The sequence below is a fragment of the Schistocerca gregaria genome, chromosome 7 (assembly GCF_023897955.1).
Source record: "Schistocerca gregaria isolate iqSchGreg1 chromosome 7, iqSchGreg1.2, whole genome shotgun sequence".
NCBI lineage: Eukaryota > Metazoa > Arthropoda > Insecta > Orthoptera > Acrididae > Schistocerca > Schistocerca gregaria.
In genome coordinates, this window is record NC_064926.1 from 198260694 (window position 1) to 198284014 (window position 23321).

General features: G+C 36.6%; 1 protein-coding gene across 6 annotated transcripts in view; it reads left to right on the forward strand.

Moving 5' to 3' along the window:
- The window catches only part of LOC126281258 (zinc finger protein 572-like), a 65569-nt gene that overhangs the window by 36575 nt on the left and 5673 nt on the right, over positions 1-23321 (forward strand). For 3 of the 6 annotated variants that reach the window (XM_049980058.1, XM_049980059.1, XM_049980057.1), the window contains exon 4: positions 683-10805. In XM_049980058.1, the coding sequence (XP_049836015.1) occupies positions 683-962 (280 nt within the window). In that variant the 3' untranslated portion in view covers positions 963-10805. Of the gene's footprint in view, positions 1-682; positions 10806-23321 lie in introns of those variants that run through there. The other 3 variants (XR_007551235.1, XR_007551234.1, XR_007551236.1) reach the window with 2 other exon arrangements.

The following is a 23321-nucleotide window of genomic DNA, read 5'->3' on the forward strand; positions in this document are numbered from 1 at the left end:
AATTAGCTGTGTACATTTTAAAGCACAACATTTTGACGAGGATTTCAGTTTTACATTGGGGGACTTTATTAGGGTGACGAAGTTATGATTTAATGACTGTGACTTGTGATGTTCCCTTTAATATGGTACCACAGTGTAGTTTTCACCAGATCTTGCATAAACTATGTTCCAAATAGTAGCTCGTTATGTATATATTGCCAGAAATTCATGGGAAAAATTGAATTATTCATGTACATTTTGTGCTGCTTACAGTAGTACAGTGAGAGTAAAATGAGTGTGCGCTACTCGCCTGACAGGTGAACTGATTTTTGAATGCCAACATGGGAAATATGTAACAATCTCTCAGTATGTGCAAAAATGGACAGAAGTTTGTTCTTTTATTTCTTCACAGTTAATTTGCCACAGCTGGAACAAGCATTTTATGCAATGTTAATTATGTGTTGCTGAAGTTTTGGATAAGTAATATTAACTGTGACATTGAAAGTAGTTATAAAAGAGAGCTTAAATTGTCAAAGTAGTATACACTGTAAAAAAGTTAAAAAATATGTTTTATTTTTTACTATTGTAGTTAATTTTCTATAATATTTTCGTTTATTGATCCTAATTTCTTTACTGCAACAGGCTCTCATAACAGAGACTTTTTTAACAACTGACCATAACTTATTGTTATTTATGAATACAGGTACCCATGTCGTCTTTGTCCCAAGGCATTTGGATGGTCAACAGATCTCAAGAGGCACATCCTTACACACACAGGAGAACGACCCTTCAAATGCCGCAGCTGTGATGCAACATTTACCCGAAACTTTCTTCTTCAGAAACACGAGAGTCGTGTCCATGTAGAAGGTCCAATCGTAAACACTGGAGATTCAGGTGATGAAAACTTCACCGTGGAAAAGAAGAGAAAGAGATCCAATGGAGAACTGTCATCACGCTGCAATGGTGTTTCATGCTTTGTCTGAAACACAGTTTTGAGAAACTGTGGCAAGTCTAGTATGGAAAACAATAGGGAAAGGTTAGTTTGCTACTCACCATATGGAGGAGGCGTTGAGTCACAGGCAGGCACAGTAAAAACATATTTTACCATTCTTTTTTATTGTGCCCATCCACACACATTTTGTAAAACTATTGACTTGTTCAGTATTACTGATAAATAGTCTTCTGACGTGTATGTGAGCTGTTCTTACAGAATTTATGCACCAGTCGTAATGATTTGATTTCTCACATCTGTGAGCTTTTGTCATATGGAAATCCCAAATTCCAGTTTAACAGATAATTTTCTATCCTAATGCAAAATTCTGCATCGCATCGTCAAGCTGGTTATGAAAGAAACAGTTACTTTTCACAGATTCTTGTTTTACTTTTGAAAGGAGTGTACACCAATTGGATCAGTTTCAAACGAAAAGTGGGGAAAGAATGACTGTCGTCATTCAGGCAAAAATGCACGAAGGATACCTAGTAAGGCACAAAACAGCATGAGTGTCATTGCAGCAGCCTGCATCAAATGTTATTTAATCATTGTGAGATAACTTTGAATCAGAAAACAACAGAGAAATTGAGGAGATGTAAGTGTTAGGAATTGTGTTAAGGCAGAAAGAAACATGGCTGTATATTTATGTTGCCTTTAACCTATCTCGTAAGTACTTATATATTCACTGGTAGCATGCGTGAGAGTGCAAAATGCCTGAAAATAGCCTTATTGAATTTTATACAGCTAAATCTTACAAGAACATGGAGATTATTATTGTTAACTTTAAGGGTATAATATTATCTCTCCCTTCATAATTACTTCCGCAATAGTTCAACTGCAGGCTAAGGTCTTCTTTTATATTCTAAAAACCATTTAATATCTTTCCAGCTAACAATTCAGTTTACAATACATTTTAAGAACTTGCTGAGAATGTCTTAAAGCATTGTTCAATATTTTCTTACATCCAGCTGCTATATTCGTTGAGATGGTATTTGTGTACCAAGTGTTACAATTTACTTGAATGTTTTTTTTATCTTTTGCTGGGGCACTTAAAAATTGTTTTGGAGATAGTCATTCATAATTCAGTTGCAATGAGGAAACCGCCATTTTGCTGTAAAACAGTGTAAATTTCATGATGGACGTAACAGATTTCATCAGGATCATGGTTTTTGAATATTAGTTAAATATGTTCATTTTTTGGGTAAGGAATAAAATTTCAACTTGTGAGTCCAAAGGCGGCTGCAGTTGTATCTTATCACAGAATTTTGTGGGTTTGGATTTCCAGTTTGAAGTGAAACCAAGTACGAAAAGAAAAACCTGAAAAATAGACCTCTATCAACACCAGAGGTGTGTTGACATGTTTGAAGCATTAGATTTTCAATTAGTTTATTGATGGCCAATATGTATCTACAAATTAAGCTCCTTATACTTAATAATTTAACATTGAAAATCATAGCGAGACATGCAGTATTGGTGATAATATGGTTTGGAAGGAAAGAAATCTTTTGTTTTTCAACAGTCCTGGTTGTATATTGCCAATTAATTTATTTTAAATAGGAATTTTGATTTCTGAAAATATTGACAAAATTATGGTTTGTTACATAAACTTTTTATGATTTCCACACAATAAGACACAGGCAAGTCTTCAAAAGTCACAGATATCAAAAGTGTAGCTAATCAAATCATTGCTCTTGTCCTGGAAGAATTGTTGTAACATACAGACAGTAGTGTTTTTAAATGGATGTTTGAAGGTATAGTCTAAAATGCAATGTATGTTCTTCTGTAAGTGAACCAACATCCTTCTTGTTGGTGAGTGCACTGTATCAATTTTTTTGCACCTAAGTGTTTATTCAACACCTCTCTTTCTGCAGCTGCTTATTACACACAAGATAATATTTGATGCTCACAGTGTAATTTTATTTGTTTTCACTGAACATGTGAAAGTGAATATACTGTATCGCAAGCTAGGTTTTTCCACATTTTTTAAAGCTACTTTGGTGCAAATTAATTTCATTTACCAACCTCCTTTGACATCGTCTCACAGGTGTTCAAGACAGTTTTCATAGATCATATTTAATGCAGAAATTTTTTGATAACTGTATATTCAGAAATGATGGCAATATTTTTATAATATGAAATTTTTGTAACTGAACAATAACTATGACAATATTTGTTGGTGAATTGAATATGTATTATAACTGAGAAATTTGAGCATTGCAAAAGAAAATATACTTGTGGCTGTATGATAGTACAAGATTAGTCATGTTCAAAGCTATAGTTTACTTCAGCATATATTATGGCTGTCTACTGTGGATGACTGATTCCTTGGTGTGTAAACTGGAAATGATTTTAAACATTATTTAATGTTAAATGGGTGAGAGCAGTGGTATAGGTCATGTAGCTCACTGAGAAATTTTGAAACTAGAATTTCTGTAAAATACATATTTTTATTAATTCATCAGTTTTGTAAAAAGTTCAGGAAAACTATAAAGGGAAACCTATTTGTGTGTCAATTGAAGGATACAGAATGTAGAATAGCATTATAAACCACCAAGTCTTATTTACATGACTCACAAAAAAGATAACTTAATGCATAACATCTTGTCCAAATAGGGGATATCATAGTTGAGGGAACACAGAAAGTAATGAAGTACTAACAACATTTTTACTTCTTTGTGTTAGTTTATAAGTGACTGTTAGTGTTGAAGTTTTTTTTAAATCATTAAATGTGATAGTATCCAATTGGAAGATTTAATTGCTTCTTCCTGTGGGGTGGTCTGTGTGTTACATTTTTTACTTATTGTAATGTGAATTACTGTATTTCTGTCACAATGAAGTACCACGTTGATGAATGAATGTGCAAGGTATCACATATTTATTTATCAGTATTTTGACAGTGTGCTACATTTCTTGAAGCATTAGATTGAAACATCTTATGTGCTTATATATGTGCCAGAAAATGGTCAGATATAAATTATTGTTGATGTATACCACTGATCTCATACATTTTGTAGTACTGAATGGAAAGGTGAATGTTTGATTGCTCACAGTCTCATTGAAGAAATATGAAGTTTGTGCATTTAAGATATATGTGGCAGATGTTGTTATTTGAATTATTGTTTAAGGATGTTACAAAAATAATATTGTTTCTTTTAATTTTACATTACTACATTGTTGCTAGTGATCTAGAGGAAAAACGTATTAAGTGAGATATGAAATACAGAGGATCATCACAAAAATTTCCTGGCTGTAAACAGTATGAAGTTTATTCACATGTTTGCATCTGTAACTAGTGTAATTCCACACATTTAATTGATTTTATGGTATTGTGACAGTGATAAGAAAGGTACGTAAATAGATTTGAGTAAAATCACTGACGTTATAGTGACAGAGAATGTTGCCACTCGTATCTATTCAAAAGAGCATCAAGCAGAATACTATACATAAGAATAAGTTAATCATTTAAACAGTGCAGCATTTACATGTTTCATGACCACACACACAATTCTTGTGGTGACATTAATGGCATTGGAAACAGTCGTTTGCTATTAATAACCATAAAAGCTTTTAATGTCTTTGTTCAACAGTTTTTAAGTTTTGGGAAAAGTTTTTGTAGTTTCATTAGACTATTTCCAAATTGTTATCTAGTACATTCATTCTGCTGTAGCATTTAATACATTACTGCTTAATGGAAGAATTAAGAATTAGAATAATGCAGAGGTCGAAATAGGCATTTAGTTTTGTGGTTCAGTGCAATGTTCCTAACACTTAGTAGTGAATGTAACCAGTGCATTAACATATTTGTTTTTAACATATGTGTGTAATTATACATTTCTTATGAATTATGTAATGTAACTAGTGACAACTTCACTGTGCAGTGGCTAGAGAAACCCCTAAACATTCATCAGTCTGTTTTGATGTATACTAAAGCAGTTACTTCAATGTAACTCTGAACAAGATATCGAACAATGGATCTCTAGGATTTGCTAACCAAAGACTGAAGGATGATGGAAGAAATAGAATTATAGATATTGGGGTGGAGGGAGGCAATAGAAGTAATTGGTTTTATTGTTACAATTATTTTATTTTTATCCCAGTATTATGCAGGGCACATAAGGCAATTGTCTCTCTTTCCCATGCATAATGATTGAAATAATATGACAACTATCATTTAGCAGAATATCTTGTTCTTTTCTGTCATTTGTTTTCCCATTAAAAAAGTGATGAAGTAATTGATTTTCTGTGTGGATGTTCATTAAGGTAGATGGGAAGTGTCCATCATCAGTGCTAAATGGGCTGTTAAAATGTAAGTGGCAAAGTCACACAAAATAATAAAATATTTCAGTAGTGTTAAGTTTCAAGGTGATAACTGAACTAGTTTAGGTGAAGTTTGACAATACTTGCAAAATTACTGGGAAAGGACGCAGTTCTATTATAAAATTAATTTGCCTTTTTTTTAAAAAAAAATCAATTCCCACCCTTATTAGTGCCCAGCTATATTTTTTACAAAAGTGCATGATCAATCAGTGTAAAGTAAGAGTGTTCACACTAATGTTTTCAGGTTCTTCAGCTGTCCCAATCTGTTTAAATGTCGAACTGTCAACCAGTATATAAAGATTATTGTTTTCAGTCCAAAATAATTAAGGGGGTGGAGTTCCAAGCTCTGCAGATAGCAATGGACATTAATTTACGCTGTGTACCCATCATGAATCACATTTCCTACATTTGTTTCAATGACTTAAGCCCTTGGCATGTGACAAATTTGTGTTTTCTTATACCATAATCACTCTGTTGTGTAACTGAAGGATGTTTTCACACATTTGTATATGTTGAATTCATCAGCTGGGCATATACTTGGGCTTTGTTGCAGATTGATTCGGTACGGAACAAAATCTCATTCCACCCAATAATTGTTTTGCTAATTCAAGAATATTTGTTTGCTCTGTCTCCTCTACCTGTAGGCAGTAAACAATCACTCTTCGTATAACATTACAGGTCTGTATTTGATAACAGATATATTCTCAGATTTATCATACATAATCGTAAGATTTCTCCAATGAACAGAATACTGTTTTATTGCACTTCAGTAATATGAGTATTCCTTCCAGACAATGTGATTCTCCTTTGTTGCATTGTAAAATATGTATCCAACATTGCTACTAACTATTTTAATACCATAGGTGCAAGACCTGTTTCATTTTAACTAATGTCACCATATGAGCTAGCACACATGCTGGTCTTTTTTCGGAGCTTATAATTTGTGAAGTGCAAGTATGGATTCTGTGGTGTTTCTCTGATCAGATGTGCATTAGTTCTAGTACTGTATCATTGATATATTCCCCATATATTCTAACTGGTTTCCCATCAGTTTTCAACTTCGTGTCATATTAATAGCATATGATGCATCCATACGATGATGATGTATATAGGGGGTATGAGATTCAAATCCTGTCCAGTCATCCTAATTTACGTGTACTTTGGTTTTCCTGAATCATTTGAGACAAATGCTAGAAGTTACTCGAAAAAGTCACACTGAGCTAGTGCATAGACTAATGATGTAGACATCTGTCAGATTTTAAATGCTCATCTCCATTAAGGAAGGTATGTTTACACTTTATTCTGTTCTCTAATTCTCATTGCTCTCTATCACTCATTTCCTGTTGCAACATATCTTACCTACATTCTTTTTGCACATTTCTTATTGATACACTGTAAATTTTATTTTACATTAAATTTCTCTCTCTCTCTCTCTCTCTCTCTCTCTCTCTCTCTCTCTCTCTCTCTCTCTCTCTCTCTCTTATGCCTGTAATTTAACTTACAACTTAATTATTTTTTAGGATACATTATGAAGTATCTTTATTATATCTTGCTTTTGAAATAGTGTGTTGACATTCCTTTTCTTTCCTGTATCATGTGTACCTCTTGAACTCTTTTTATCTTAAAACTGATTTTTGCCTTCACTGTCGAGCTCCTTTGTGAGTTTTCCACCACTCTAACTTTGAAAGTCTGAGATTTAGCTGGGTCTTTTTCTTTTATTGACTGTCGCTGAACTTCTGTTGGTATGTGCTCCATTTATATTTAAGTAAATATGGCAACTAAATTATATTTCAAAAATAATCTTATGTCTGACCAAACAGTATAAATCCACTTACGGTCCAAAGTAACGTTTTAAGGACGATTGTGAACTATTGTTATGTTTTTGTTGGTTTGTGGTGATGAGGGTGGGCTGGTGGGAAGAGCCTTGGATATGCATGGTAGTTTCTTGCTACTGTATTGCATGTCTGGTTTTAAATGTCACAGTAACAAATATGTGCAGTTACCAACTAAGTTTCTGCACTACCTGGTGCAAAATTAATTTTTTTTTTGATCCAAACTGGATGATTAATACCCTGTGTTACCACAAATATTTCTCCTGTAGCCTATTCTCTCATACCATTCAGTATTCTTCTCATAAAATTGTTTCTTTTATGCTGTGATTTGAACATTTGAGATGTATTTTGTATATATATATACATATAAAATATTGTAAGAGCCAAAGAAATATGTAAATTTCAGAAATTGAGGAGTTACATGTGTAATAGCCCATAATGCACACATGTATAGCACATTAAGAACAAGAGTACCGTACTGTCTAGCTGCAGACATTTGCAAAAGTCAGCTTATTTGTTTCATTGTATTTCAGGGTACAGCAAAGGTTCCTCTCTTATACCATCAGGAAACTGGATTTCTCAGGCCAGTTTTTAGTGTTATCGATGAAATCCATTACAAAACTGATGTTTGCAATTTATTTTAGTAACAAATTCTTCCATGAAGACAATAATTCAATGGTGTTTTAATATGTAAATTCACTGAGATGTTTATAAAAATTATTATTATAGAGAGTTGAAATAACGCTGGAACTCACGCAAAGTAAATGACGCGTCATTTAATTAGCATATTTATATTGATGGAGAAGTGGTATAATACAAAAGCTGTATTTATATTTTCCCTGTACCGTTTGGATTTTGTATTATTTGATGCAGTTTTGTTGTCAATATTATTTCCTTTAAAATTTTTGTTTCTTATCAGGGGACTAATTTTCTACTAGTTCTTTGCTGAGAAAAATATCGCTCTCCGTTGTTGCATTAGACTGTCAAGTCACTTGCTATCAATATATTTGTATAACTCTGTCTGTTTTTATTTCATATATTTTATGTATCCAATGAAAGTTCATTAAATTGAATTTGGGTTTATTGTAAATATTGGTTTTACGCATGTGACAGTTATAGATAAGTGTCACTAAGTAACATTACAATAAGAAATCTGCATGTGGGGATGATATTGCGTTTAAGATCAAGCATCCATTTCCTGTTATTGCAGAATAAATTTGCTCCTTAACTACAAATGTGTATGTATGTCATATCTTCAACAATGGATTTTTCTACATATTTCACACAATGTTGAATCAATGTACTTTGCTGTTTGTTCAAGTTCTGTCATTACTGTGTTCAAAGTTTATGCTGTGTATGGGATATTTTTGTATTACATGCAAGTACATTGCCTTCTATTTTGCTTTTCAGAATATTAGACAGTGCTTATTTCACATGCAGTAGGTGCTTTTTTTTCCCAGCTGATTCGAAAGACAGTACTGCTACATTTTTAGGCACTCAGTGTTATTGGATTAACAGGGATAAATGTGTGTACATAACATGAAGGATATAGTTGTCCTGGTGTCAAAGGATATGATTATCTGAAGAGTTCATAATATTTTGCAAAATTTACGTGCTTTTGCGTGAGCTCACTTTCATTCGATTTGATTGTGAATGATAAGACTGCTGTTGTGGGTTGGTGGGGGGGGGGGGGGGGGGGGGGCACATGTGTGTAACACTTCTTTGAGTCTTTTCCTTTTTGGCAAAACCGTTCAGATTAGAAAGCCATTACCCTTCTTCGCTTATATGCTTTTTTTCTTTTTGCCCCCGATATATTGTTTCTGTGTGTGTAGTTGTACATCTTGCAAGCTACACAGTTTTGTTGCTTAGTATTTTGTGAATTGCTTTTGAGGAGGTAGCTTATGAATTTTTAATTAAATTCTTGCAAAAGATCCTCTTATCTTGTTGTCCTGAGTTTATTTTTCTTCCTTTCGCAGTTGACAGAAAAGAACAGTACTGTTGTGTTCTGCATTCTGCAGCCCATGATGGTCAGTTACTTTTCCTACTGTTCTACTTGTGAAGTATACCTTATAATATGTAACTTTACTCAGTTTTAAATGATACTTTCAGTGACCATAAAATCCACTAACACTGTGAATTTGTTGACCACAGTCGGGGTCATACTTTTGTTAATACATTATTCATTTCTTCTCAGATGGAAATCTAACTTTTTGTTGTGTAACTACTAATCAGTTGTTTAGTTGAAATGGACATCCACATACATTGGCAATAATTGTTTTTGTTGTGTCCATGTACTTTATATTCAACACGATAAAATTTATTTTGTACAGAACTTCTTGTAATGTTTAGTTATTACATGTGAAAATGTAGTGTGATGTTTAGTTGTAATTAATTTCAGTATTCATAACACTAATTCAGTAGCATTATTGAAGTAGCTCTTCTTTCTTTTTAAATAAAACATATTGTGCTGTTTCTTCTCTCGATTTACTTATACTTAGTGAAGTTCCCATCATGCTTTCAAAGTAACTCAAACATTTTGTGTGTTTGTATTGGTTATAATACAGAAACATCCCATACTTCAGCAATATCAAATCTGTGCTTGTTTCAGTTTTTGTTGTTTTATTATTTGGCATAAACAGCATTGTAATTTAGAGGAAAGAGGAAAATTATTTTGTGACTTGGAGATTCACACCTTTGTGCAATATAGAAAAAGTACAAGAATATTACATTCTTTAAAACTCAATAATATACATATTTCCAGCAAGGAGCAGGGCATGTTCTTTATTGTGTGTGCAACAGTATGTGTAATTTAGTCAGTCAGTATTTATTTGAGAGAAATGCCTATTACATGTGTTCTTAAGGTAACTGCGTTGTGTGATTTTTAAGACAGTGTAACAATTTCGTTGTATGTTTTTAATTAAGGAGTGGATTTGGGAACTTTAGTACAACTTCAAATAGTTATGTCTACTTTTTTTACACAAAGATATTTCAGATACTTTTTGAAAGAAATTATACATCAGGGTGCCTATGACTAGTCACATATAGATATAACTGAAGAAACTAGAGGCTTATGCCAACTTCCAGTCTGATAAATATAAGTAAATGACTAGGGAATTTATAGATGTGTTCTCAACTGTCTCATTTTAATTCTGCACTCTTTTGTGTGTGTGTGTGTGTGTGTGTGTGTGTGTGTGTGTGTGTGTGTGTGTGTGTGTGTGTGTGTGTTTTGAAGAGCAAGAGGAAAAGATAATATGTCTATTTATATGTTGTGATAATGTACTTAAAATGATTTTGTACTGCTAACTGTGTTACTGATGGAACTGACACAAGTCTTGAGAGAATATTCAAATGTGGCCACCATACTTGCATCAATTTAATGAAACATTAATAGTGAAGGTGCTCTAATTTGTTATATAGAACTTCCTATTTATATATTTTTGTGGTGTTACATTGAGAATATTCTCAATTTGTTCCTTTTTTTGTATTATAGCATGTACGTCAGTATTCACCATTGTAGTTATTTTATACAAAATACATGTTGTTGTGGTGTAAAAATTTAATTGATGTTTACTTTTTGTTCATGGCACTTTTTTATTTCTAGAATGTCTGAACAAATGCTTCTGTGGCTGTGGATGAGATGAATGTAACAAGAGAATGCTAATAAAAGTAGTCTCTGGTATATTTTATTATTTTGCACATTATTTTTTTATGTAAATTATTGAGCATAAACTGGTTGCACAGTTATCAGTTGTTTAAATGATCAGCTGAAACAACACATTTACTAATGAAACCCAATAATCTTTCTCCACTTCTCATCTTACTTTTTTTTAGGATTATTTGTTGGTGATGTGCTGTGATTGGAGAACTGATTACACATTTTAATTAATGACCCCCAGATTATTCACAATACAATAAGAACAATAACATGACTAAGAACTGGAAGGAACAGAAATTAATAATTGTGAAAAAGAGAACTAGTGAAAGAGAATGAGAGGAAAATTGCTGGTATAATACGGACACTACAATGTGGCAATCAGCCGTGAGTGTAACACCCAAGGGGTGTGGAGCAGTGCAGGTGAACAAGCCCCACCCCTTTCTTGTAGTGTTGCAGGGTACACCCGTATTTTGTGCCTCTACAAAAGCAGAATTGACAGATAGTCATAAGGATCACCATTCCTTCTGGTTTTGTGAGAGTTGTATTTAAACCCCATGAACGACGAAGATGAGTCTCTCCACTCAATAATTGGGGGGAAAAAGCAAAGAGGAGTATGCAAAGCATTTGGTAATTGCTACCGTACAATCACATGGTAAGGTTGGCAGTGTCATAAATGAAAAATTCAGGTTCGAGTTCTACCAATGTCTCCTTCAACCATAGTTCAAAACACCTCCACCCATCTGAAACTCCTATGTTAAAAGTATCTGCAAAATAGTTAACATAATGCTTATTGTTTTACTGTGTGGAGATAACATACAATTGCTTGTTTCAAATTATTACACAATGTTCTTTTGTTCATTAAAATTTTGTGGAAGTTAACTTATAGAAAGTTTTGCACTATTTCTTCACATCTCTCCACACTATGACTACACACACTATGGACATCCTGTGGTAACTGCAGGATGACAAACATGCTGCTCTACACCCTGCACTCCTTCAGATCTGTACATAGTACTTAACTTCAGGACCATACACAGTGTCCCATGCTCATCTCCATATCTTCCCTTAATTCCATATGGAAAACAGTCTGCACCTCCCCTTTTGATGAATAACTTGAGTTGTTGAGCTCAGGAGAATGACAAGACAGTAGTAGTAAGCTCTATAGATCTTGGGTACATGATTTGCTTGTAAACAGCGTTCCATTGTCATCATGTAAGTAATCTTGAATTTAGTAGTATCCATTACTTACAAACTATTTTTAACAGGCTTTGTGCATAGAAACATATTTATTATGCTTTTCATGTCCTTGGACAATTTATTATACGATTTTGTTCCCTGACAGGAAATGCTGTGTTTAGGTTTTTGTCTATTTCCCTTCATACATAAATATAGGTCCGAACTGGTTCTTGTTCATGTTCCATGATTATGTATAAAACTATTAATGACATACTTGGTAACATTTTACCTGATAAGCACAGCAGATTGATAGATGCATTCTCTTGGTGCAGGACACACACACACACACACACACACACACACACACACACACACACACACACACAGAGAGAGAGAGAGAGAGAGAGAGAGAGAGAGAGAGAGAGAGAGAGAGATAGAGAGAGAGAGAGAGATCTGGGCACTTATATTGCATTGGTTGAACACATGATGCTGAGACTGCAGTTCAGCTCAACTGATGGAATGGAGTGAGGGTTTGTATTGGATGAGTTGGTAGAGGTAGGAAGAAGAGGAGCTAGGGAGGGGTAGCTATCTTGTGCACAGATGGAGGTGACAGGTGTGCAGGATACGAATGCGGGTGGCAGAGGCAGTGTGTGTACAGCATCAGAGCCATTGAGTTCATGTTGCACACATTGGTGGTGACGTGGAGGCATGGATGGCAAGGGGATGACTGGACAGAGAGGCTGTTGGATAGAGGATGGAGATGTAAGTTGGTTAAGCGGAGATAGGTGCCAGAAGGATTACAGGAGTAAAGGACATATTGCAAGGATACCTGGCACCACATACATTGGTGGAAAAAAATTTGCAACCCCAAAACATAATGTAGAGGGATAGAATTTCAGGAATGCATTTGTCTAGGTAACATATTTAAGTGATTAACATTGCGAGATTACAGGTTAATGTAAATGCAAGATAAGCCATTGCAAATGTCAAATGCTGGTACATTAATAACCAATGTATCATCCAGACTGTTGAATGCAAGCATGCATTGCGTTGTACAGGTGTCGGATGTCAGTTTGTGGCATGGAGTTCATGTCTGTTGCATTGGGTTGGTCGATACAGGGATGGGTCATGTTGGAGTTGTCATTCAATGACATCCCACGTGTTCAATTGGAGACAGATCTGGTGATTGAGCAGTCGAGGCAGCGTGTCAACACTCTGTACAGCATGTCGGGTTACAACAGTGTTATGTGGGTGAACATTATCCAAATGGAAAACACCCCCTGGAATGCTGTTCATGAGTGGCAGCATGATTGGTAGGATCACCAGATTGACGTACAGTTTTGCAGTTGAGGTGCGTGAGATAATCATGAGAGTGCTCTTGCCGTCATACGAAATTGCACCCAGACCATAACTTCAGGTGTAGGTCCTATATGTCTAGCACTCAGATAGTTGATTGCAGGCCCCCAATTACCTGCCTCCTAACCAACACTCGGCAATCACTGGCACCAACGTAAAACCAACTTTCATCAGAAAACACAACAGATTTCCATCCTGCCCTCCAGCTCTCACTTGACATCACTTAAATCATAAATGGTGGTGATTTTGGGTCAGTGGAATGCACATTACAGGGCATCTGGCTTGGAGCTGTCCTTGAAGCTACCTCTTTGTAACAGTTCGTTGTGTCACTGTGGTGTGAACAGCTGCTGTAGATACAGTATGATGTACCAGAGCCATACGCTGAGCATGATTATTTTCCCTCTTGGAAATGGCATGTGACTGTTGGTAGCCCAGTTTTCTTGCAATTCTACCCTCTCGTGACCATCACTGCCAGCAGTCATGTTCAGTGACTCCATTCCTGCCAAGTCTTCCTGCAGTAAAGCAGAAGGAACATCCAGCTTCTCATAGTTCTATTACATAACTCGTTCAAACTCAGTGAGGTGATGATAAAGGCATCTTTGTTGCCTTAAAGGGGTTCTTGACCAAGTCAACTCACCATGCCAGTTTCAAAGGTAGCTAATGGTCACAACAGTTACAGCATGTATTTTAGTAAAACTGATTTGCATCCTCTATGGTGGCATTACTAACACCACTCTTATCCAACTGGGGCAAAATTTGAATAGACATCATCTGTCAGATGTATAAGCACACCTACCAACTTTGTTTGTCACACAGCTCATTCTTGGTTTTGTGATTTCTTTTCCATCACAGTAGTTCAGGAAAGCTGTTACTTGGAGGAGGATCCATCTGGCACAAGTAGCCACTGAACTCTCACATATTGTGCTCTGCAGTGAGTTCTGTCTCTGGGTGGTCAACTTGCTTTTGACCACTGTTTGGCAAGGGCCATTCATTCTGATGGGCTACTAGTTGGTGGTTAAAAAATTGCAGCAGAGCTGATCCATGACATGGGTGCTCTCACAGGTGGCCCTGTGGAGGGACGGAGTAAGCATGTGATACGACTAGATTAGGAGGTGCTATGTGGGGGAATTGGCAGGTTTTGCATCTTGTTTTCCACAGGAATATGACCGCTGTTTCAAGGGATTGGGTGCAGCCATAGCAGAGGGATGGGTGGCCAGCAAATATCACTTGAAGAAGCCTCTTGGGTAGGATGTCTCTCATATCCAGACATGATAGTAGATAGGCAAAGCATCATGGCCAGAAATTAGAGGCATTCTACCTAAGATCCTTCCCACTCCTCCTAAAGTAGTATTCTGCTACCCATCCAATCTACAAAACATTGCAGGATAATGCTCACCACTCTGTGTCATTTTATAAGCCCCTGGGTCATGCTAAATGATGATAACCTCAAGGAAATTACCATATTTACTCGAATCTAAGCCGCACTTTTTTCCGGTTTTTGTAATCCAAAAAGCCGCCTGCGGCTTAGAATCGAGTGCAAAGCAAGTGGAAGTTCTGAAAAATGTTGGTAGGTGCCGCCACAACTAACTTCTGCCGTCGAATATATGTAGTGCTACACAGGCATGCTGTGTAGGCACAAAGATTAATACTGGCGCGAAAACCTCTGCGTCTGTAAATAAATTTTTTAAAAAAATGGTGGAAGACGAGCTTTTTATCTCTGCCTCGAGTTTCGACCACTGCATTTTTATACATTATCTAACGAAGTAAATACAAATCCCGTTTTGTTCGTCTTCGAATGTAGCAGAATTTCAATGTCCTACCAAAATCCGACTGGCAAGACTGACTGGGGTGTTTGTCAATATGGCCAATTCTACTTTCTGAATTGTTTTCCTACCTGTGAGAAGAGATGGTTGCTAATAGGAACCTGATGAAATGTGGATCACATGCAGTATTCTCTTCACCATAAGAGTAATACGAATATCAACATTTTGTCATGTATTCTTTCGTGTTTGCTGCTATCTCATTTAAATCCTGTCTGCCTAATAAACTGTGAAACTAGAGTGAGACAACAGCAAACGCGGAAGAATATACGTATCGTGTCATGTTTATATTCGTATTATTCTTATGCCTAATAGTGATACAGTCAGAAATGAAGCACAGCAATTGACTAGATTTTTAATTCTAAGATGACTCTAATTTATGTGCAGAATTTGATGTACTACAGAAGCGGCCTCAAAGATTTTCAGCCGGAGAAACATTTTCGCCTAACTCTCGTTCAGTACATGTTCTGTCATACGAAGTCTATTATTTGGTTCTTGTTGATCATTATCAAAGAAAGCAACAGTGTAAGTAACAACAAATAGCAGTCTCTTGCCATTGTTTCGCTAATGAGACGATTCCTCTCCTTTTTTTAAATTGTAAGCGGCGGTAGCGTGCATAAAAGCAAGTCATGCCGCGAGCGGCAACAGGCTGTAAACACGCACTATCAGAATGCGACAAACAATGCATGACACAGTACAGTAATGCATTTTCAGCTTAGAGTGACGTAAACACATATAACAAAGAAAACGGCACTTATCAGATCAAAGCAAAATCAGCAATCGATTCAAACCAGACGAAGCACGTGAAAAACGAAGGGTACCCGTATAAATGCGGACGGAGTGCCTGACGCATAGCAATGGCTACCTGGTAATGCTTAACTGCTAAGCTTACGACTCGAACCAAACTACTGTAGCTGTATCGTCATTCATTCGACCTAAATTGTGTCTCATATTACAATGGACCAACATTGTTTCGATTTGGAAGTGCGGCCTAAAACTTTTCTCTCCCCTTGAATTTCGAGTCTCAAATTTCCGGTGGGATTCAGGAATTTTTTTTTCCCCCTTTATTTCGAGTCTCATTTTTCAGGTTCGGCTTAGATTCGAGTTCGGCTTAGATTCGAGTTCGGCTTAGATTCCAGTAAATACGGTAGCCATCATTTGGTGGTTATAGGTCTACTGAGCTGGGAACTGGTGACTGCCACCACTGCGCTGTAAATAAGCTATGGGCTCGCTTCATCAACCGCCCTGTGGCGTGGTGGTTGAACTTTGTGTGCCACAGGGAAAAGGTATCATGGCTTAACCATCCAGTTCGCAAGGTTGGTAAAATTTCTATTAAAAACCTTCAGTCTGAAGGTGTGTTGCACACTGATGAGATGTATGACTGTTGAAGTGGAATGGTCATTACAGGCAGCGTCTGGAAACCTGCTGCACCTCAGTTGTCTAAGGCTTACCCACTCAAGTGAGGCTCTGTCTGGTTGAACACTTAATTCCCTAGCTGCTTGTGGGACTTTCATTTAGGCTAACATACTTTCCTTTACTTTCAGTGATTCAGGTGGTCATAGTGCCATACTAATACCCAAAACCAGAAGAGGTATTTAGCTTGTCTACCTGAGATGTCTGTGAATATCAGTGCATTCAGTGACAGTAATGGGCCACATCCTGTGGTAAATAGTGAACTTATCATTGATAAGCTTGTAGAAGGTTTGTTTGAAAAAAATTGTCACTTTTCTACATCCACAAAGTTGTGGAAATAGTTGCAGGACAAGGCTGATAAATGGCATGCTTCTGATAGACATTCCAATAGCTACCTGAGGAAACAAGTTCTTAAATACCAAACTACTTGGAGAACATCATATCAGTAGTGAGCTCCACACAGATCTCAGTTGTAAAGGAATTGTGATGTGCCAAGACATTATGGATATGAATACCAAAGAACTCTAACAAGAATGGGGAAGCACAGGGGTCACTGAAGTTTAGAATGTCGTGGAAAGGGTTGGCTCCTAAGCTCCAGGAGTCTGCATTTTGTTTTCTGATATTCAGTACTAAAATTGCCAGAATATATTAAAGCAGGCTATCTCCACATGAACGTTAGACCCTGTCCAATGCGGCACTTTAAGTATCAACATTTTAGTCATATTGCCATAGATTTCATTGGTCAGATTATTTGTGGAAGAGGAGAAAAAATTCAGGATATTAAAGTGATGAAATGCATCTCATACTCCAACACAAAGAATATATTTAAGGCCTCACAGACACCAAGTGCGGTTGTTCACCTTGGTATTGAACCAGCTTGTACACAAAAAAAAAAAAAAAAAAAAAAAAAAACAACTTGTGTTGACACTCAGAAGTTGACAGCTGAGCAAAATACGTTTATCACCAGTTGTGAAGTTAGCTGCAAATGTACACAGCAAGTCAAAAAATCGAGCTTTCTTATATCCGAAATAGGGATAGCAGCTGAACCTAATGTCAGCAAGAATAACAGTCCCTCATAGCAGGCATAAGAAAAGAACCAAGTACATATTTTTGTTAAAACAGATTAAAACCAACAGTCCAAAACAATCTGGTGCAAAGACATCAGACAATGTAGCCTTGGTCCTGTCTGATGGATTAGGTGATGAGCATAATACTGATGGTACAAATGAATAAGCCTCCCCGAGGGAGCCAGAGTCCCCCCATGAGTAATCTCTCACTCCTTTCTTTCCAGTTCAATCTCCCCACTTTGGGTGAATGACAGAGGAAAGATAGGCAGACCTCATTGTTAAGATGGCTTCTATAATACAGTGAAACTTGAAAGGGTCCAGGACACATTTGGAGGAACTACGTCTCTTAGCGTGGAGTAGATCAGTGTGTGGATACAGGGTTGCTACAAGTTTTGGAAATCATGAAATTTCAAATGTGTCATGGAAATTAAAAAAATATATATATTCTCATTTTCATCCTAAATATTTTGCTTACTGAGACGTCCTGCATTGTCACTGGTTGGGTGCAGATGAGTACGTTTGCCGCTTCCCTGCTCCTTCATTCCTGCTGTTTCTCCTCCCTGCCACTCCCCTCAGCTTGCAGTCAGCACACCCACCACTTTTGCCGCTAGCTTAACAGCTGCTGATGCGAGGCCAGGAGGCATGAGGAGTGGTTTATTTGTATCTGATCCTCAGAGACTAGACGCAGCAGCTGGAGATGGCAGTCGTGTGTGTGAGTTGTGTCTGAGGGGTTGCGTAAATGTGTATGTGCTCTCTTTCTGACATAGGCTATTGCCAAAAATTTTGTTGTGAGAGAGTGATTGTCTTTTCTACATATCTGTCTGCAGCCCAGCGATAATTTTTATGGTGAGTTTCTACCTATGCTCATTAGTATTGATTCTCAGTGTATTTGCACAAGTAATCTGTTTCCTGGATTGATCACTGCTTTCTCATTTCATCAATGTGCTGTATGAGACTAATGAATAGCTGGCCACATAAGTGGATTTCCACAAAGGGCCAAAACTGCAGGCCATTTTTGTGGTTATCTCTAACGGGTCAGGCCTGCTGATCTGAAGCTCATCATTTCCCACCAGCGTGCAGGCCCTGCCTATCGGATCTAGTCTCACCAATCTGCCCGCAGGCTGGGTCTGCTTGTATATGGTGTAATGCGATTGATTTTCATGGTTTATCCATGAACCGAGGTCTGCGGTGCTCCTCAGCAGGCCAGAGGCCACAAGCGATGGATTTCTGGAATTGCAACTGTCTCACTGCAAGTATGTTGTACAGTGCGGCGTTGTATAGACATTTTATTTATTTTAGTACATTTTGGCACTTTGAAAATAGTTTATATATTGGAAAGTAGGGACAATAAGAAGATTGTGGCAGTCACTGGTGGTTTGTACACTACATACTCATATATTTTTCGAAAGAAAAATCTCACAATTCCTATAAAATAATAGATATAACACAGTGGGTAATAACTAATAATAACAAACATAGTAGAAACAACATTTTATTGGAAGTCACCCATGGTGTTGGTTTACTCAACTCTTCCGTGTCTTATACTCTTCTTTCAAGAGGCCTACTTTTTTCTGAGGTTATTTCTGAAATTACTGGTGGTATTTTAAATCAGTCCTGCAACTCCAAGGAAATGCGTATTTATGTCAAATGTGTTTTGTTTTATTGAAATAAAATAACATTAGTGGTCTTAATGAAACACACACACACAATTTGGCTTGCTCTGTTCGTTATAAAAGATGTTAAATGTTAGCACTTAAGATGGTTGCTCACATCGAGAAATGCCATCTGCTTGCAATTGTTTTTAGATTTTTGGTACCATTTTTTCATTCTACTGGAAGATGGATTTGAAAGACTTACACTTATTATAAAGCAGCCACAGACAATATGGCCACACAAACAAATAATTTTTTTTCTGAAACTTCATTTCAGATTTTGTTGATTAGTTTTATAAAAACACTGCAGTTCACATTTGGAATACTGTTTAGAAATTTTTCAACACCTCTTTGTACACTCTATGTATTACATTCTTATTTGTTTAGTGTTCGTGTGTCAGTTTTCACAAAGGAGGTATTTCACAGTACAGTTATGTTTTTCAATATGGTCACTGGTCCCGTCCTTCCATTGTATTTGTAGCAATTAAAACTTGCTGTCTCTTAAAGACCACTCACTCACTTAGAAGTGGCTAATTTTGAATAACAGCTACATTTCTCATGTTTCTCTGTTAAAATTTGCTTCCTTAGGCAAAACAAGACAGTGTTTGCACAATGCAACCTCATTAACATCCTAATGCACTTGCAGTTGTGACAAAATCTTGAAACTGTGGTTTATTAAATGAGTAAATGTGGTCAATTCAGGTCAAAAATATGCGAAATCACATTTAAGGTATAAAACAAATGTGTAATTTCTTTACTTATCTTGTTGCAAAGCCACACTAATTCTCATTTCAGCTCCTATCAAAAAAACTTAAAAAAATTGTGACATTCCATTATATAAGTCTACAGTTACTCATATACTGTGGTAGATAAGAAAATTCCACACGCTTATCATGTAGAAAAATACTCAAATATTTCCATGCTATAATCTGCAAAACCTCATTTTGATAACTTACACCATTTATGAGGCATGAGAGAGGCTGCAAATATTTTACTCTCACAGTCTGTGGGTGCAGTCTCAAGGTCGGGTCTCCACAAACACACAGGCAGGGTTGTAGGTGTCAAAGCACCTGCCAGAAATATCCATGGCTCGTGGGGAAAATCCATTCTTTCGTGTACAATCTCACCTTCAGAGGCGTGCCAGCTTCTGATTGTTGCAGGAGTGTTGTCAACAAACAGCTTTCCATCTTCAGTCATTGGGAGCTCATACAATGTTCTAGTAGTATATCATGGTAAAACCAAGCAAGGTAAAATGCAGTGCTAAATCCCTAGAGGTTTGAGGGCATCAAGGCCCACAAGATATCAAGAGTTCCAGCCGTATTGCACAGTATGCAGCAAGTCTTTCGCTCCCAGAAACATGGGGTAAGACAGCCATAATCAGCAATGTGGGAGCAGCTAAGCAATCCAAGGCAGTCCCGGCAGTCAAGAATACGGTGGATATTCACCTTTTTCGTCAGTTCTCAGTAAGTGAACTGCTACAGCTGTTAAGTGATGCATAGACTCTTAAAGGCTGCGCAAAGTCTCCCTGACCATTAACGAATTTTATTTTCAATGACTGCATTGTTTTTTCACCCTGCTGTGTTGGTGGTGCATTAGACTATTAAAAGGATATTCCAGTAATGCATTGTTCGAACTGGAAAACCTTACCAACAGAGTGGTGCTGAGAAATTACCAACAGACTTTGGCATTTTCAATATGCCCTTGCACAGCTTGATGTAACCTATCCTTTTCAAATGTCAAGTTTTGGCATTCATTATGGAAACTTGCCACTGTTTTTTCAATGAAGAGGGTGGATGAGCAGGGTACCACTGACTGCACTGCTTTCTCAATGTTTCTGTTCTTCTTGCTTCCCCTTTTGATAAGGGATCTGATTTTATTAATCTCTTCTTCATTGTGTGTGCATTCTGAAATCAGACATACTCAGCTATCGACAACCGCTGTGTTCCCCTGATAGTACATACCTACCATCTGTCAATTTAGGCAGGAGACTACTGATTTTTAGCTTATCCTCCCACCTCCCAATTATTCCATTACTTCTCCCAACTTTTGGCTAATGATCATCAAACTTAAGATGGTTGTTGTGAAAATCCATGATTTTGGTTTCTGGCCAATGTGGGAAGTCCTTTGCTTATTAGTCTTTTTAATCGATGTACTTCTGAGTTTGCAGAAATCAGAAAGTGCAACCTGTTATAGACTGTATTTTTTTCCTCCTTGCTGCGCATTTTGTAGAATGTATACTCATATTGCTCAGTTTTGTGCTCTACTTGGACTTGCGTTTGTGTGTTGCCATTGTGCCAGTGTTGCCAAGTTAGTGGTTTTCCCACTAAGTCTGATTATTTTGAGTACCTGTTTAGTGGCAAATGGGCATTATGGTAGGTTTTCAACATATTAGTGCGGTTTTATGGTAAAATTGCTTTTAAGAATCACTTGAACCATTCAGCATACAAAATGTAGCACTATTTTGTTTATTAACTTCTACTAGCTCCTGAATTTATATCACCTAAACATTTACAGTAAATGGTATTTTGTCCTTCTTCTTGTATTGTTAAGCATTCTAGTATTATTAATAAATATGCAGCTGCATGCACCATGCATACCTATAGTACCTGGACATTGCTTTAGCAGTAAAGTAAAGGCCATTATGTCCAGAAATGGTGTGCTGAATGGCTATGTGATAGTACATTTGCAAACTGGTTAGAAAGAATTTTTGGCAATGACACAAGAGCATATTGCATATTTTCTCATAGTACTTCGCTAACACCTTATCCTGACATATAAGCAATAGTGACACCAAAAAACACAAGACAGCTGCAGCATCCTCAACAAAAACTTTGAAAGAATCTTTAGGCTTCACTTCATTTTTTGCCATTGTGCGATCATATTGTGGTCACTTAAGTGAGTTGTATGTAAGTAAATTGAGACAATGATGTTGCCAGAAAACTTCAGATACATAGAACAAAGTATATTGCAGTTATAAAACATGTACTAGGTCCCTATTTTGTAGAAAATTTGCAGCAAGATATTAGTGACAGCATGAATAAGATTGTAACTGATGAATCAACAGACATTAGTGTGACCAAATTTTCAAGAATAACAATAATATATTACAGTGCTGCAACCAATGCAATCATTTCAACATTTTCATTCTGTTTTCTTGGAGCAATATTGCATCAATTTCCATGCATTATTATGTCAAGGAAAGAACCATTGTTTGCATTTTATAATCTTTATCTACGTGACTAGCCTGCCATTCACTTGTAAGTGCCAGGCAGCGAGTTCATATACTATTTTCAGATTATTTCTTTACCATCCACCTGAAACAGTATGCAGGAAAAACAAACACCTAAATCTTTCATTCGTGCTGTGATTTATTTTATTATGATGATACTTTCGCCCTATGTAGGTGGGGGTCAAGAAAATATTTCCATATTTGTAGGAAAAAGTTGGTGATTGAAATTTCATAAATATCTCTCGTTGCAACAAAAAATACCTCTGAAACTCATATACATTTCTGTGACACTCTCTCCCCTATACCGTGATGATAAAAAAACAAGCTCATGTACCATTTCTGTGACACTCCTCCCCTGTATCATGATAGTATAAAACAAGCTGCCCTTCTTGGTCGTCTCTGATGTTCTCTGTCAATCCTATCTGGTAAGGATCCCATATGATGCAGCAGTATTCTCACAGAGGGCAGACAAGTTTGGTGTAGGCAGTCTAATGGATTTGCTGCATCTTCTGAGCGCTCTGCCAACAAAGCACAGTCATTGTTCCTCTTCCCCACGCATTACCGGTATAGTCTTCCCAATTAAAGTTGTTCATAACTGTAATGTGTAGGTATTTAGTTGAATTGACAGCCTAGAGATTCAAACTATGTATCTTCTAACTGAAATTTGATGGATTTCTTTCTTTTAGTACTCATGTGCATGACCTCACAATTTTCTTTATTTGGGGTCAACTGCCACTTTTTCCTCCATACAGATATCTTGGCTTTGCTCACATGACAATAGAACTAGAAGCCAAAGTAAAAATTCAAGATATTTTGAAAATTAGGCATGAAAAT